Genomic DNA, 18,468 nt, shown 5'->3' with positions numbered 1-18,468 from the left:
CAATAAAACAAGGCAAATGGCATAGCAACTTTCCATTAACTGAATTTATTTTACTAGGAAACTTCCATATTTAAGTTGTCTTTGGAAAAAATTTACCTACCCTTAAAAATATTAACTGGAGTAACAAGTGACAACTAGCCCCGCTCTCTCTTGTGCAACTGTCGGTGACGCTGAAGAATAACTAGAAGAAATGTTAAGCAGCAGATAATGTGAACGATTCATGAGGGATTTCAGCACCACGGACAGCAACAAGTTGCTCGTTTAGGCCGAAGAAAATGTTTAGCCTACTAGCCTAAAGTCGGCATTGTGCAATATACTGTAGATGCGATCACAGATATATTAGGCTATTGTTTTGAAACTTAAATGTGGTTTGATAAAAACAGTTTTTTAAATGATTGAATTAATAATATAATTTTTAAATAACACAAAGCATGCTTGTTTTTTTTTTTGTTTTGTTTTGTTTTTTTACTTTTCTTCACGTTACGCAAACCTACTACATTGAGCATTACAAACATGCAGCTGATTGTAAAAGTTCTGTTTTGAGATCATTTGTGTACGTTTGGCCCCCCACACCCCTCTGCCCTCCATACAAATGTTTATATTCTCGCTCCGCCCACCACAGAGGTCTCTTTGCTCACGCCGCCCCGTGATTGGCCACACCGGGCTTATTATGCAAATGAGTCGCGGGTCTAGTCAAAATCCGCGCGTTGACGTCACGAGTCAGAGTGGCAGATGACACACGGAGTGTGAGACAGATGGAGAGAGGAATGAGAAGTGAAAGATTCCTGAGGAGAAAACACGAGTGAAAGCGAGAAAGTGAGAGTGAGACTGAGGGAGGAGAGAAATAAAATAAAGAGGAAAGAGAGAGAGAGAGAGAGAGAGATAGAGAGAGAGAGAGAGAGAGAGAGAGGAGTGGATGATAGAGAGCGCGAGACTCAGAGCGCGCGGGAGGGAGAAAGATGGCCACTATCACGGCGGAGAATGGCTTCAGCACCGCGAACAGCTCCGGCAGAATGAACGGACTCAACAGCGCGATCCCCATGAAAGATCACGACGCCATCAAGCTGTTCATCGGTCAGATCCCTCGCAACCTGGAGGAGAAAGACCTCAAGCCGCTCTTCGAGGAATTCGGCAAGATCTACGAGCTGACTGTGCTCAAAGACCGATTCACCGGGATGCATAAAGGTCGGTGTGCTGGTGGACTTTTGATTTCTTGTGATTTCTTCTCTTCATATGGTGTAATTAATTTATTTTTGCGAGTGTGAGCGCGCGCGTGTGTGATCAACACATGTGCACATGCTGCTTTTCAATCCGCCTGTCTTCTTTCCAGCATCCAAAAACTCCAGCATCAGTGCCACCATACAGTAATAAAGCTACCAAAAGTTTTTTTTTTTCTTTCTTTTTTTCTGATTGATGTAATAAGAGAACCCTTTTGTGTTCTACTGGCTCTTTAGAAAACCATCTACATTATGCAGCTACACTGTAAAATAATAATAATAATGTTAAATAATATTTTTGACTAGAATTAAACTAGTTAATTTAGATGTTTCAGGTTTACTAGAGCTTCAAAGAACATTTCCTCTGTGATTGGATAAGATAAATAAGTCTAAAATGTTTTGTCAGGTAACCAAAAAATGTGCTTCATGTGGTCTAAATCTAAATGAACTGATTTTATTCCAATCCAATATTATTTAATATGACACAATCAACTGGAATGCAAAAGGTTACACCAACAAGTCATTTTTTTAAGGGTGATATCAGGCAGATAGCTCCTTAAGGCAACAATCACACTAATCTGAAGAACACACAGTATAATGTAACATGAAGAACTTTTTTTACTCTCCAAAGTACACTGAAAAAAGTAGTAACCTGCAATTGCCACCTCAAGGATTTATACTTTATCTAACCCATAAAAAATACTTTTGTTGTCAGGTTGATTTAGTCATATTAAATCATTTTGGACTTGAATAAAATTGGATGTTACCTCATGAAGAACATAAAAAAATAAAATAAATAAATAAAAAACATTTTTTACAGTGTACATGTATCCAACTCAAGAATCCCTATACTGAGTAAAATGAGTCTTGACTAGAAGAAGAGGCTTCTTTGTTGAACAGTGGGTTAGATCTCCTAAACATGTGCATGAAGTGGTAACATCTAAATTAACCAATAACCATTATTGAACAGGCCTATGACTGAATCAACCTGACTATATTAGGTTACTCCAATAACAGTATTTGTTTAAGGGTCAGATCAGGTATAGCTCCTTACAGGCCTACCTGAAAAATCATTTACAATTCCTTTTTTAAGGAATTTGCCAAAAACATCCAGTGAGCGGCAGTTCTGTGGATGGAAACGCCTTGTTGATGAGAGAGGTCAACAGAGAATGGCCAGAATGCTTCGAACAGACAAAGTCTACGGTAACTCAGATAACCACTCTGTACAATTTTGGTGAGAAGGATACGGGTTGGCACTGTTTTGGTGGCACGAGGGGGACTTACACAATATTAGGCAGGTGGTTTTAATGTTGTGACTGATCGGTGTATATAATAATAATAATATACCCATGCCGTTATGCTTGTTTTGAATTACTTACATTATGATAATACACATACCTGTTCTGTATGATTCACATCACTGTAAACTGGCTGGGGGTTATTATTAAGATACACTGCGGTGTGTAATTTGGCTTTGTTGTGTGTACAGATTCATATTTTTTTCTTCTGTTTCATCAGTGATTTAAATGTAGTTTTTCTATTTGTTGTTTGTCTAGCAGTGCAGTTCCAAGCATCAACATTAAATAGACATTATATAGACTACAAGTACAAATGCAAAATATTTCCATTACATTTCTCACAGTCTTTCATTAACTCTTCATGCCCGACTGTGCTGTCTGTCTCTCCATGTAATCACAGTGTGCAGGTTTTGTGCTGATGGTTCCCAGTGGATCCGACGTGCATTAATACAGCTGATAGTTTACATTAATAGGCCTGAAGAGGTGAGGGAGCGCTGAGAGTCACGAAGGAAATCATGTGCTTCTCACAGAGTGTGCTGATGTATGCTTACATACAAAACACAAGGATCTCTTTAGTGTCCTCGAACCACTGAGAATATCAACAAAAAAGGGAGTTATTGATTTATAGTAAAATATAATCAATAATACAGTAAATAGTTTAGCTTTTACTGTTGATGTCCCTGGAGAAAATGGAAAAAAAGTGTTCTTTAATAAAAGGAAAACAGCAGGTAGATTTGTACTTGTGTATTTGACCGGCCGTTGGCATCCGTCCCCTTCACACTTCTCACAGTATCGGCCCATGTGCCAGCGAAGGCGCTGTGCTCCCTGTAGGGGGCAAATCTTCAGACTGAAAGGGGCGATCTATCATACTATAGCCATGACTGCCGTCTGACGCCTCTCTCCATGCTAGTTAAATGAGAAGCTATGATATTTCATTTGATCATATGACATGAATAAAATTATTGTTTATCTCTCATATACGGCAACCGCTAAAGGATTCGTTCCCTTAAGTCACACTTTAAAATGTCAGAATGTCATTACAAATTAGATTAAAAAAAAATATCAAAGCACGTGTCATCTCTAACATGAGTTAGTTCTCAGAACTAACTTTTCTGAGCCATTTTTGCAATGACTTTAATTCACGTGGTTTCAAGGTGATTTTTATTTGTTGTATAAAGTCAGTTCCCCTCAAGTTCACACTGGTGTCCTAGCAGTGTAACCGCAGGTGTAGTTAATCACATTAACTGTGAACATGCACAAATACCTTTTGCCTTATATCTGGTTTTATAATTTCAATCCTAACAAACCTTCTCTGAAATGTGTGCTTGTGCTATTTTGGCTTTAAAATAAATGATACTTTGATATTTTGTTATCTAATGCAATGACATTCAGACATCTTTTAGAGTGACATAACCGTACATCAGTTATTAGTAGTTTTTAACAATTCAGATGTTTCACACGCATTTGAAATTGTGTTGCAAATGTGGTGAGATTTTCATTGCGTACAAAGAGCTGTATGTTGAGTTGTTTCAAATGACTGATGATATCTTTGTGCAGATTGTCTGTGGCTAATGGTGAGCTTCGTTTTGATGACTTATATTAAATACAGGTTCATTGCTTCAAGGAGAAACATGGTTTATGTAGACCACAATGTGTTTTGTATAGTGAATTATTTGCTGAAACTATTGAAATTCCGGATAAACCGAACACTCAAACTATAATGGCAAGTTTTTCAAAAGCAAGCAATGGGATTTGTGTTGTGTCGCCACTTGATGTCCAATGTAAAATCTGGGTCCTGAAGCAAAACCAGTCGAGAACCACTTTTCTAATATAATGGGTTCTCATGGCTTTCTGGCTACTGCTTTGGCCGGTGGGTGCTGTGTGTGTGGTCCTTAAGGAGGGCATGCCAGCATGTCTTGTGTAAGGTGATGAGAAATTCTGCTTGCAGCTGCAAAACTGCCTCTCACAGGGTCACCCGCTACCAGCGCTCCCCTCAGCTCATGGGGCAAAAAAGCACATTAGCTTCTGTTGTTTAAGCATGTTCAAATTAATTTGTGGTCACACTTTGGTTGTAGAGGTTTTCGAAAATGCATGCATGGAGATTTTTTCTGCTATTTGACCAATTAATATGATTTTTAGGATTGCTGTAGTTTGCATAACGGTCAGGAAGGTCTTTCTGGATACAGTTTAATTCTTTTAAACATTTTCTGTTTCAAATGTGACAATCGTTTCAGGGTAAAACAAATAAAAATGCAAACATTTTCTGGGTGGTTGCTTACTCGTCCAAGTCAAAAGAGCCCACCCTTAAGTATCTATGATATTCTGGTCTCCAAATTTGGCTCGGATTCCTCCAATGTAAATCTGTGGGATTATTTTTAAAATATATTTTATTTTTAATAGATATAGCACACCTCTCCTCAACAAGCCACTTGATTTGACGTATCATTAATGGCCGTAGCACAAATGTTGTTTAATAAAAAAAGTTGAATACTTAGGGTTAGGGGTTTGTTCAAATCACTCATCCTCCACTGGCTTTTCTGACTGCTGTGTGTGTGTGTGTGTGTGTATGTGTGTTTCAGGATGTGCCTTTCTAACGTACTGTGCCAGAGAGTCAGCACTGAAGGCCCAGAGCGCTCTCCATGAACAAAAGACTCTACCTGGGGTAAAAGACTGATTATTTTTCTTATTTTATTTCTTGCTTCTTCTTCTATTTACTCTTTCTCCCAGTGTCCCTCTTTATCTTGAACTCTGAATCTAAATAACTCTAATAATGTCAAAATAGCTCTGGTGCTGCTTGAAGCTGATTGATGATCTGCTGAGAGATCCTGGCTCTGTCTGATCACTTCCTGTATCCTGTTCATTATTCCTGTTTTGTGAGGGTAAAAAATTAGAATTCTCTCATCATTTACTCACCCTCATGCAATCACAGAGGTGTATGGCTTTCTGTCTTCTGCAGGACACAAATTAATTTTTAAAGGAGAACATCTCAGCTCTTTTGGTCCATTCAATGTGAGTGAATGGTGGCCAGAAATGTGAAGCTCCAAAAAGCACATAAAGGCAGCATAAAAGTAATTCATATGACTCCAGTTGTTAAATTCATATCTTCAGAAGTGATATGATAGGTGTAGGTGAGAAACAGACCAATATTTAAGTCCATTTTTACCATAAATGTCTACTTTCACTTCCACTTCCACATTCTTCTTCTTTTGCTTTTGGCGATTCACATTCTTTGCACATATCGCCCCCTACTGAGCAGGGAGGAGAATTTTTATTAAAAAAGGAAAAAACAAACAATGGAAAAAACAATGACTTGACAGTCAAAGATGTTCGTCTAGTTCATGTTTACATAGATAAACAAAGGAAAAAGAGCAAAGATGAGCACAAAAACACATTCGGTGTGAATGGCCCTTAAATCCAAAGCTCTAATTGCATTTAATAAGAAAATATGATATCTAATTAAAGGGATAGTTCACCCAAAAGTGAAAATTCTCTCATCATTTACTCACCCTCATGCCATCCCAGATGTGTATGACTTTCTTTCTTCAGCAGAACAAAGATTTTTAGAAGAATATCTCAGCTCTGTAGGTCCATACAATGCAAGTAAATGGTGATCAGACCTTTGTAGCTCCAAAAATCACATAAAGGAAACATAGATGTAATCCATTAGACTCCAGTGGTTATCTTCTGTAGCGATATAATAGATGTGGGTGATAAACAGATCAAAATTTAAGTCCTTTTTTACTCTAAATCTCCACTTTCACTTTTACATCTTAAAGTCACATGTGGTGCCTGTTAGGTTCACTTTCACATCTGAAGTTTAAGTGGAGATTTAGAGTAAAAAAGGACTTAAATTTTCTGTTTCTCACCGACATCTATTACATTGCTGCTGAAGATATGGATTTAAACAATGGAGTTATATAGATTACTTTAATGTTACCTTCATGTGAGTTTTGGAGCTACAAAGGTCTGATCACCATTCACTTGCATTGTACAGACTTACAGAGCTGAGATTTTTCTAAAAAGCTTAATTTGTGCTCAGCAGAAGAAAGAAAATCATATATATCTGGGATGGCTTAAGGGTGAGTAAATGATGAGATAATTTTCATTTTTGGGTGGACTTTCCCATCAAATGTTTATAAGGAATTAGTTTTGTAGGCCATCTTGCCAAAGCATTTGAACAAAAAATTGGAATTGGACACTTTGGTTTGTGTTGTGAACTTTAGATGCTTGTAACAGAGTGCTGTTCTCTTCCTGTGCATATGGCAGATGTATTATGCATAGAATGAGCATAATACATCCCCTGCTGTATCCCTCAGGTTCTGCTCCCGTGTGCTCCTCTCAGGAGAGCGATAACTATGCAAACCTGCAGGGAGATAGTGTGATAAAGAGAATGAAAGGAAAGACTTGTGTTTGAGAGGAGACTGTCTTTCTCTCCGCTAGACTGATCATGTGTTTGCAGTCCTGATGAATCTCTTGGGTAATCATTATCATGTTCAGAGCTTCAGGAGAACACCGCAGCTTGAAAAGAAAGTGTCTTTTTTAAGGGAGAGTTAACTTAAAATTAATTATTTATTCACCTTTATGTTGTACCCATATTAATTTTTTTTCTTCTGTGAAACACAATGGAGATGTTAGGCAGTATGTTATTGTCAGTCACCAATCACTTTCATTGCATCTTTTTGTTTTTTTCCTTTTAATGAAAGTGAATGGTGACTGAGGCTAGCATTTAGCCTAACATCTTCTTTTGTGTTCCACGGACGAAAGAAAGTTGTATGGGCTTGGAACAATGTGAGTATTTATAATATCTATGAGGGTGAGTAAATGTTTATCTTCTTTTTATACTAGGTTCTGAATTAAGCACTGCATCATGTTCTGACCTTGTTTGAGTCCATGCGGGAGTGGAAAATGTAACGTGTTTCTGCATTAGTTGAGATACTTATAAAATTGTTCAAATGATTTATGATCAGTGCTGTTTGTTTTGTGTAGTTGGCGTTTGTGATCCCACTGACTCCAGATCAACACAATGTTAATTGGTTGATTTAATGAAAATCCTCATCAGGGCTCTAAGACGAGGTCGTCTGTTCAGCATCACCTCATTGGTAACCACGGCGATGCCAGGAGTCGCATATCAGGCTAAACACATTAGTGTGCGCACTCAGAGGCCACACTGTTCTTTCATAGGACGAATTATCCTCCTGTGACCGTCAATTTGTCCAAATAGTCAAATTTGTCACAGTCCAGCACCCACGAGGGCAGCCTACCCCGACAAACATAAAACAATCCCAGTGATCCAAATGTGAGAATTATTCTTTGTTTACTTTACTTTCTCCATCTTTTTATCCGTATTATTTACTTAATTTTTCAGATCTTAAACAATGCACAGATAATATCTATGTGCTGTAGAAACAACAACAATATTTTTTAAATGAAGATAACATACAAATGTTTTTGATCTTCTTTGGATTTAATTTGAGGAAAACAAAATTAGGATAAAAGAGGACAACAGAAAGAACAAGAAAAACATAAATACCAAATATGCAGTTAAATATATCATTAAATATAACATACTGTATAACTACATACCTCATTCAGTGTTTGGTATTGACAACTACGTATATTTACGAACAGGTGTGAGTTTTGAAATGTCCTGTTCATACAACAGCTCACAGTAGTGGCTTGTATAGTGTTTGTATGAACAAATAACCAAAGTCAAGCTCCTTTTTTATTCTCATAATAGCTGTAATAATGCCTGTAACCATAGTAATAGTGACTAAAGTAAATATCAAAGAAGGCATCTTCCATAACACAGAACAAGTCTAAAATTGGTCTGACAACTGAATTCTGCTGCTGTGTGACCACAGACATAAAGACCAGAAATGCATTAAATGATGCAATAAATACTTCAGCAGAGTAAGCTTTCAGGATTTCAAAAGCTGTCAAAGTTTATAAGCATCAGGAACAATCTAAAAGGATCAGAATTACAGGGTTTCACACTTCAAAATGAACATTGAAACAAATCAAAACCACTAAACTAAAACTTTGCACTTCACATTACAACCTCCTCAAATAAAACACCCACTTCTCTCATTTGAAGTTGTCCGAAACCCACTTGATTTTCCTTTCAAATAAAGACAAGCTGCCAGTAAACAGCACATCTTTAAAGACAGCATTAGGACAGTTGTACAGTGCATCCGGAAAGTATTCACAGCGCTTCACTTTTTCCACATTTTGTTATGTTACAGCCTTATTCCAAAATGGATTAAATTCATTATTTTCCTCAAAATTCTACAAACAATACCCCATAATGACAATGTGAAAGAAGTTTGTTTGAAATCTTTGCAAATGTATAAAAAAAAAATAAAAAAATAAAAAAATCACATGTACATAAGTATTCAGCCTTTGCGCAATACTTTATTGAAGCACCTTTGCCACCAATTACAGCCTCAAGTCTTTTTGAGTATGATGCTAAAAGCTTGGCACACCTATTTTTGGGCAGTTTCTTCCATTGTTCTTTGCAGGACCTCTCAAGCTCCATCAGGTTGGATGGGGAGCGTCGGTGCACAGCCATTTTCAGATCTCTCCAGAGATGTTCAATCGGGTTCAAGTCTGGGCTCTGGCTGGGCCACTCAAGGACATTCACAGAGTTGTCCCGTAGCCACTCCTTTGTTATCTTGGCTGTGTGCTTAGGGTCGTTGTCCTGTTGGAAGATGGACCTTCGCCCCAGTCTGAGGTCCAGAGCGCTCTGGAGCAGGTTTTCATTAAGGATGTCTCTGTACATTGCTGCATTCATCTTTCCCTCGATCCGGACTAGTCTCCCAGTTCCTGCCGCTGAACAAAATCCCTACAGCATGATGCTGCCACCACCATGCTTCACTGGAGGGATGGTATTGGCCAGGTGATGAGTGGTGCCTGGATTCCTCCAGACATGATGCTTGCCATTCAGGCCAAATAGTTCAATCTTTGTTTCTCATGGTCTGAGAGTCCTTCAGGTGCCTTTTGGCAAACTCCAGGCGGGCTGTCATGTGCCTTTTACTGAGGAGTGGCTTTCGTCTGGCCACTCTACCATACAGGCCTGACTGGTGAAGTGCTGCAGAGATGGTTGTTCTTCTGGAAGGTTCTCCTCTCTCCACAGAGAAATGCTGGAGCTCTGTCAGAGTGACCATCGGGTTCTTGGTCACCTCCCTGACTAAGGCCCTTCTCCCCCGATCGCTCAGTTTGGCAGGGCGGCCAGCTCTAGGAAGAGTCCTGGTGGTTCCAAACTTCTTCCATTTACGGATGATGGAGGCCACTGTGCTCATTGGGACCTTCAATGCTGCAGAAGTTTTTCTGTACCCTTCCCCAGATCTGTGCCTCAAATCAATCCTGTCTCGGAGTTCTACAGACAATTCCTTGGACTTCATGGCTTGGGTTGTGCTCTGACATGCACTGTTAACTGTGGGACCTTATATAGACAGGTGTATGCCTTTCCAAATCATGTCCAATCAACTGAAATTACCACAGGTGGACTCCAATCAAGTTGTAGAAACATCTCAAGGATGATCAGTGGAAACAGGATGCACCTGAGCTCAATTTTGAGTGTCATGGCAAAGGCTGTGAATACTTATGTACATTTTTTATTTTTAATAAATTTGCAAAGATTTCAAACAAACTTCTTTCACGTTGTCATTACGGGGTATTGTTTGTAGAATTTTGAGGAAAATAATGAATTTAATCCATTTTGGAATAAGGCTGTAACATAACAAAATGTGGAAAAAGTGAAGCGCTGTGAATACTTTCTGGATGCACTGTATACAGTTGTGCTCAAAAGTTTGCATACCCTGGCAGAAATTTGGCATTGATTTTGAAAATATGACTGATCATGCAAAAAAAAAAACTGTCTTTTATTTAAGGATAGTGATCATATGAAGCCATTTATTATCACATAGTTGTTTGGCTCCTTTTTAAATCATAATGATAACAGAAATTACCCAAATGGCCCTGATCAAAAGTTTACATACCCTTGAATGTTAGGCCTTGTTACAGACACACAAGGTGACACACAGGTTTAAATGGCAATTAAAGGTTAATTTCCCACACCTGTGGCTTTTTAAATTGCAATTACTGTCTGTATATAAATAGTCAATGAGTTTGTTAGCTCTAATGTGGATTCACTGAGCAGGCTAGATACTGAGCCATGGGGAGCAGAAAAGAACTGTCAAAAGACCTGCGTAACAAGGTAATGGAACTTTATAAAGATGAAAAAGGATATAAAAAGATATCCAAAGCCTTGAAAATGCCATTCAGGACTGTTCAATCACTTATGAAGAAGTGGAAAATTCAGGGATCTCTTGATACCAAGCCAAAGTCAGGTAGACCAAGAAAGATTTCAGCCACAACTGCCAGAAGAATTGTTTGGGATACAAAGAAAAACCCACAGGTAACCTCAGGAGAAATACAGGCTGCTCTAGAAAAAGACGGTGTGGTTGTTTCAAGGAGCACAATATGATGATACTTGAACCAAAATGAGCTGCATGGTCGAATTGCCAGAAAGAAGACTTTACTGCGCCAATGCCACAAAAAAGCCCGGTTACAATATGCACAAGGCCAAGCTGACCCTCCAGTGGTTACAGCAGAAAAAGGTGAAGGTTCTGGAGTGGCCATCACAGTCTCCTGACCTTAATATCATCGAGCCACTCTGGGAGATCTCAAACGTGCGGTTCATGCAAGACGACCAAAGACTTTGCATGACCTGGAGGCATTTTGCCAAGACGAATGGGCAGCTATACCACCTGCAAGAATTTGAGGCCTCATAGACAACTATTACAAAAAATTATGGGAATTATGTTGTGACTAAACAAAATCCAAAATAAATCAAAACTGTGTTATATTTTAACATCTTCAAAGTAGTCACCCTTTGCCTAGAATTTGCAGACATGTACTCTTGACATTTTCTCAACCAACTTCTTGAGGTATCACCCTGGGATGCTTTTTAAACAGTATTGAAGGAGTTCCCATCTATGTTGGGCACTTATTGGCTGCTTTTCTTTATCATTTGGCCAAGTCATCAATTTCAAAAACTTTTTTTTTTATTAAATTTTAGTTTTATAATGAAATAAATTAATATGTTGGCACAATTATATTTTTGTCTACAAAACTAATTTCAAACATTTAAGCATACCCCTTCAGATCAAAATATTTTTAAGATCATGAAAAACATTTCAGTCAAGTGTTTCAAAACTTTTGACCTGTAGTGTATATATATATATATATTTGTATATACAAGTTTTTTGATCACTTCATTATTTGAATTGCTTTTTCATTTCGTTTGGTGTGCAGTTTGAATTTAGAAATTTATTTGATTTAAGTTTTTAGTTTTTTAAATAAATAAATGTAATTTTCAATGCAAAATCACTAAAGCAAGAATATTCACTGATCCCTCAGCCCGGTGTTTCCGATGTAATTGTATATTGCGATATATATATATATATATATATATATATATATATATATATCGTGAAGGAGGGAACAAAATGAATTTATTCACACACATGATGTATTTCCCGGACAACGAAATAACCCGACCAGTAGAGAATGCAAGTAAAGAAAAGTAGGTTCTTTGCCAGAGAGATGTTGTCCTTCACAACTGTTGAAAAGCCATCTTTCAAAAAGTTAACACACATTTTGATTCCATTTAATTTTTTTCCAGTTTCATTTGAATCTTTAGTTAAAATAAATAAAGTTCAAAGTTTGAAATCAAGGTGTCTTGCTTTATTGTGAAGGCTTAACCCTAACCCTGCTAAACAAAAATTACCCCATAGTACAACCAGTGGTAATACTAACAAATAATAATATTTGTCGGTTTCCTGTGGAGTTTTTTTTCTGCGACCAATCGACCAATCACAACTTCTTCTCATCAACTAACGTTTGGTCGACTATTAGGGGGCAGCCCTAATTATTTGTGCCCTTCAAGGGGAGTCGGAAATATCGTAATTACCAGTTCCGAGCACATAAATGACACAGCGAACTCGTATTTATAAGTGGGAAACTCGGAACTCTAGACACAAAAGATGTGGAAACCAATGATTTTGCTAAACTATTTCAACTTCTTTATTTTTTTTTTTTACAGTGATATTATCTTGTTATTTGTCAGTCAACTAATGACTTATCCTATGCGATTTGTTTTTAAGCTAATTAATTAATAATTTGTTAGATCCCATACGTTAATAAATTACACACACATATATATATATATATATATATATATATATATATATATATATATATATATATATATATATATATAATGCAGAATTGATGCAGGTTTATTCACTTATGTTTATTTACTGGTACAATAGAAAAGGAGCTTTTGCTGTATTTGTTTAAGTCTGGTGTCTTCCATATTTTTGTTTACCACTTGAATGCGTGACATGTTGAAGTAACAAATGCCTGATCTCCCAAGCTGCACTTGAGGGCATCAATACACCTGTGATTGCTGGTGTTGCATGTTTAATGTGGAAATTTGGAGAGTTTTCATTGGTTGCATTGGTTTCATGGTTTTTCTGCTCATGGTTTGGATGTTTGTTGTTTTTATTTAAGTTTTTAAAGATAATATTAATAGATCACTCTGCGTTTTTCTCTTTTTTCATAGAATCCATCCATTTGTCAGTGTCCTCAACTATTGTTATCTGAAAATAATAACAACCTTTGCCTTTTCACATCACCAAAAAATATTTATACATGCTCATCATGTTGATTATGAACTACACCTCTCCTCCCCTGTCCTGAACTGAACTTCTTTCTTTACAGTGAGAGTGTATTTAACTGTGTGTACTATTTTATCTTGTTTACAGTTGTTTGTTCTGTATAACACTCATACATTTATCTCACTATGTGCTCTCTGCTTTCAAGAAACAAACTCTCTTTAAAAAAGTAACAGTCTAGCTCTTTGATAAGAACAGGCTTTAAAAAATGGTTTCTGTTTAATGCATTCTGAAAGGTTTGTCTTTAGAGTACTGCAAGGCATGTGGCCTTTAAAAACACACAACATCATCATAGATGTTTTGCTTGTATGTGCTGAATTCATTTAGTCTGCCTGTGTACTGTCATTAACACAGATGGAGTTTATTCTGTCAGATGATAACTGGAGCGATCTGCCATTCTCCTTCGAAATGGGTGGTGTTTTACATTTAAAAGTAAAATTCAGAGATTTCAGTGTGAACTCAAACATTTCTCATTAAATTCTTCCAAAAGCAAAAGATCTGAGCTAGAGGTATTAATGTACATTAAAAGAAAAAAAAATAGACAAGAATGTACATTAATACCTCTCAGTGTTCATATACTTCATTATTCTGCCTCTTGTCTTGTTTAGGCCAGAGGTGCCCAAACATTTTCCTGCAAAGGGCCAAAAATCAAACTTGATTGAGGGCTGTGGGCCGAAAGTAAACGTTGCATTATAACAAACTCAGGGCCTGAAATTCATTTGTGAAAATGGGGTGTTGGGGAGGAATTCCCCCCTTACATGGCTCATATGGGGGGCGTTTTTTACCTTTACAAAGGTAATTTATTCTAACCTTATGACTCTGTCATACTTTTATGCCAAATAATTTAATTTAAACAATTTATTCATGCAATTTAAAAATGGCATGTTTCAATAATTAAAAAGTTGCATGAACTCTACATTGCATAATGTGCGTTGTTACTGAAACAAAACTTTTTTCTCATTCACATATTTCCAAATATGTTGCCTATTAAATTAACATACAAAACGAATGCACCGACACAGAGGAGGAGATGACAGCATTTCTCCAGATTTGGAATGAGTAGCTTATAAAAAAAACTTAGCAATTACTTCATGCCAACTGAATAAATCAGTGCAAAAATAAACATTTAACAATGAACATCAGAGATATGATTCATACACCAAAAGTTGGTAATGTTCTATAAAATTATTATTGTATCATTAATAATGTTCTACCTAACATCAAAGCAATTTAACACATCCAGATATTACTTTTGTTAATATTATTATTAACTATAAAGTAGCATTTGATAATTTTAGCGCATGATCACGACACCGACTGATGTGCAGCGTGAGAAACGGTGTGCCCGTCTGTGCGCTTTAATGGCGTGAGCATCCGCCACTGACTAGGCAACATCTGCACAACGGATGGCACGAAACAAATAATATTCAGCAAAAATTCAATTGAAGATCGAGATGGATATATTTGGAACTACATCAGATTGCAGATTTTCCCCAGAGCCCCTGTTAATTTCCAACCCTGGATGGAACTAGAGATGGAGATGAGAGATGTAACAGGTGTTTAAGTGCCTTTCTTCACCATAGACTTACAGCTGGTACATTACACAAAGTATTTTTGCTATTTCTGCCTTTCTTGCAAATGTGCTGCATTATTAGGGAGCACCAAGATATGAAAGGCATTAGCTGTCACACACTTGCAACGTTAATAGCTTAGTTGATTATGAACAGGAACGATATAGTTTTATTGTGTCGCTCGCTTACGGAGACGCAGCATAATGCCATTTGCAAGTGGAATTAACAGGTTTAGAAGGTTTATACATCTGTAACATCTTAAGTTCAGTAACTACATGACAAAGTGCATGCTCACACTAAATTTAATAAGTGCTCAAGCTGCTGCTGACAGCTGCAAGAGAGAGAGAGAGAGTGAGAGACAGAGCAGATTTACTTGCGCAGCTCCTGGAATTACAGCTTGATACAAAAACAAGTTTATTGATTTGATTTGTTCATCTGTATCTATTCGTTTACTAATTTGCAGCTACACTGTAAAGGGAATACAGTTGTTCGGGAATTTTCTGCATTATGAATGTGGAACTTGCGGGAATTATTAAAATTGTGCGCAATACCCGCAATCCCGCCCTGAATTTCAGGCTCTGCAAACTGTATTATATTAAAATATGAAAGTTGCCCTGGTTCTCCTCCTTTATGATTTCATTATACAAAAAAATAAATAAAAATAAAAAAACATTATTCTGCAATCTGCTAATTTAATGCAATAAAAAGCTGCGTCAGTTTACGGCAAGGCAGGCCAAATCAAAGGTCATCGCGGGCCCTGGTTTGGGCATCTCTGGTTTAGGCAGTAATGTCTGGGGGTATTTACTCTTGGTCACTTCATGCATTTTTACTGATCGGATTGATCATGAAAAGACCATGTGTAAATGCCCTCCAAAAGGATTTGAGATGGAAATAAATCTGATCACTCAAACCACCTCCAGAAGTGGTTTGAGACGCATTCCAGATGAAACTCAATCAAGTGTAAATGCATCTGGCTGTTCAAGCCACATATGTAAATTTTACTCTACTTACTTTACTCCAAACAGCACTACGTCAGCATGGGGATAACGTAAAACTTAAAGGTGCTGTAAGCAATTTTAGCATTCTGAAGCTTTCACGTGGCTGAGCCGTTGAATTAGCCACACCCCCTCATTCCAAAACCCTGCCCTCCAAAGATCATTTTGAGACCAAAACCTAGCAAAAGAACAGCGTTGTTTGTTCCTGTGGCTGTCAAATTCAACAGTGGCACAATAGCACCCTCAACTGACAAACATGATGAATCATAGCCTCATTGATCCGCTTCAAATGAGAATGATCAAAATTAATGACAGGTGAAAAGCGTCAATGTCTGCGGTCCACAGACACATTTATGTTTGCTGTTTACAGTATCTACAGCTGTCACAGAGACTGGTGAGATATCTCAGGACACTTATTTAATTAATATCTTTAAGGGAGTAGGAACATTTTTTGCATAATTTTCCATGAAAAAATCGCTTACAGCACAACAGCTGTTACTGAGTATTTTATAATTTAATTATAATAATAATTAATTTTATAATTATATTTCACACATTTGCACATATACAATGAAATTCTTTTTTCACATATCCCAGCTAGGCTGGGGTCAGAGTGCAGGGTCAGCCATGATACAGCACCCCTGGAGCAGATAGGGTCAAGGGCTTTGCTCAAGGGCCCAACAGTGGCATCTTGAATCCCCAACCTTCTGATCAGTAACCCAGAGCCTTAACCACTGAGCTACCACTGCCCTAGGCAATTTTTTTATTGTGTGTGTGTGTGTGTGTATTTTATCCCCTTTTCTCCCAATTTGGGATGCCCAATTCCCACTACTTAGTAGATCCTTGTGGTGGCACAGTTACTCACCTCAATCCGGGTGGCGGAGGACAAGTCTCAGTTGCCTCCGCTTCTGAGACAGTCAATCCGTGCATCTTATCACGTGGCTCGTTGTGCATGACACCACGGAGACTCCCAGCATGTGGAGGCTCATGCTACTCTCCGCGATCCACGCACAAATTACCACGCGCCCCATTGAGAGCAAGAACCACTTATCGCGACCATTAGGAGGTTACCCCATGTGACTCTACCCTCCTTAGCAACCAGGCCAATTTGGTTGCTTAGGAGACCTGGCTGGAGTCAATCAGCACACCCTGGATTCGAACTCACGACTCCAGGGGTGGTAGTCAGTGTCAATACTTGCTGAGCTACCCAGGCCCCGTTATCGAGTATTATGATCTGGGTTGCTTCGTGCAATAAATAATACCAAATTAAGAAATGAATGCACAGTGTAGGAGAGACAGAACTTTTTTCCTCATTTATTTGATGCAGATCGCTGAAGAAACTGAAACTAAACACTGACAATTAGCGAAGCTGACATGCATGGACATACAGTATCTTAACTACTACAAGCTCCGAGGGGAAAAATACACAGCGCGCACATGGAAAGACACACCCACGCACTGTTCAAAGTCACTTGATATCAAATAATAAATCACATCTTTTAAGTTCGGTGCTTGCCTTCCACTAGCATAATCACAGAAGTGAACTCTTGTTTTATTTGCATATAACCTGGGAATTCAAGATCGGATATATATCCATTTGGTGGAGAAATATTGATGTGGCCAAGTGTAAATGTGATGTGCTTATTCAATCGGTTAGCAATCCAGTCAGTAAAAACTCATGAAGTGGCCAAGTGTAAAAACCCCCTCTGACACCTGTCTTGCTCTCACTGTGGCCCTGTTCTTTTTGTATATTCTGTTTCACCTATAAATACATCACATTACAGAAGTAAAATGGGTTGTGAATGGTGTTTCACATAGGCATGTGACATATCAAATTTTCACATCACGATAATTGCTGTAGCTTTTATCATGATATACGGTATTATCACAGTATTGATTTACATTACAAAAACGGGTTGAAAGGTACTTTATTAACAACTTTATTCTTATTCTCTTAATAAACATGTTTAATTACTTTTTATATCCCAAACTGGCCCTTTAAATTAACAGATAGCAAAGAACTTTGAAAACAACCCTGAACATTTAAAAGACTATTTGAACAACTAACTGGCTACAACAATAGAATGAATTCATTTTTTTTCTGGATAGCAAGCCAGTTGCTAATATATAGCTTGGCGCCAATAGCTACAAATTTAAATATAGCTGCAAGCAGCAATTAAGGGGCCAAGCACATCAACCATTATTAGGCACAACAATGGCAAAAAATATGTAATTAAAGCAATCTGGTCATGATTGCAGGCAAAATGGTTGTAAAACCATGAATATTATCAATTGCAATAGGACATAAAAGCTTATTACTTTTGACCAACAGGTGGCGCTGTCACCAAATTGATATAGTGTAGTCAAGGTGTGGTCATGATGACACATATAAAGTTTCATGTCAATACGCCAAAGTGTTGCCGAGATAGAGCCTGAAAACCATTCTGGCACCGTGTGGCAAATTCATTGTTGTGTTAAACAAAAACAGTTTGATCTATCAACACGAAATCCATAACTTTTTGTCGGCATGGTCTGAAGGTGGTCTAATTTGATTTTGGTTAAAATCTGACAAACGCTGTAGGAGGAGTTCGAAAAAGTAGGTTTATAAAGGATTTCAAAATGGCAAACAGGAAGTTCGATCGATCATG

General features: G+C 37.7%; 1 protein-coding gene across 1 annotated transcript in view; it reads left to right on the top strand.

Moving 5' to 3' along the window:
* Positions 1 to 746: 746 nt before the first annotated feature.
* The window catches only part of LOC127416608 (CUGBP Elav-like family member 4), a 169,790-nt gene continuing 152,068 nt past the window's right edge, over positions 747 to 18,468 (top strand). Inside the window, exons 1-2 of the mRNA XM_051656040.1 lie at positions 747 to 1,185; positions 5,095 to 5,177. Coding sequence (XP_051512000.1) covers positions 960 to 1,185; positions 5,095 to 5,177 — 309 coding nt within the window. The 5' untranslated portion in view covers positions 747 to 959. The remainder of the gene's footprint in view (positions 1,186 to 5,094; positions 5,178 to 18,468) is intronic.

The sequence above is a fragment of the Myxocyprinus asiaticus genome, chromosome 26 (assembly GCF_019703515.2).
Source record: "Myxocyprinus asiaticus isolate MX2 ecotype Aquarium Trade chromosome 26, UBuf_Myxa_2, whole genome shotgun sequence".
NCBI lineage: Eukaryota > Metazoa > Chordata > Actinopteri > Cypriniformes > Catostomidae > Myxocyprinus > Myxocyprinus asiaticus.
Note: the sequence above shows the minus strand (reverse complement) of the source record. Positions and strands in the feature narration are given on the sequence as shown.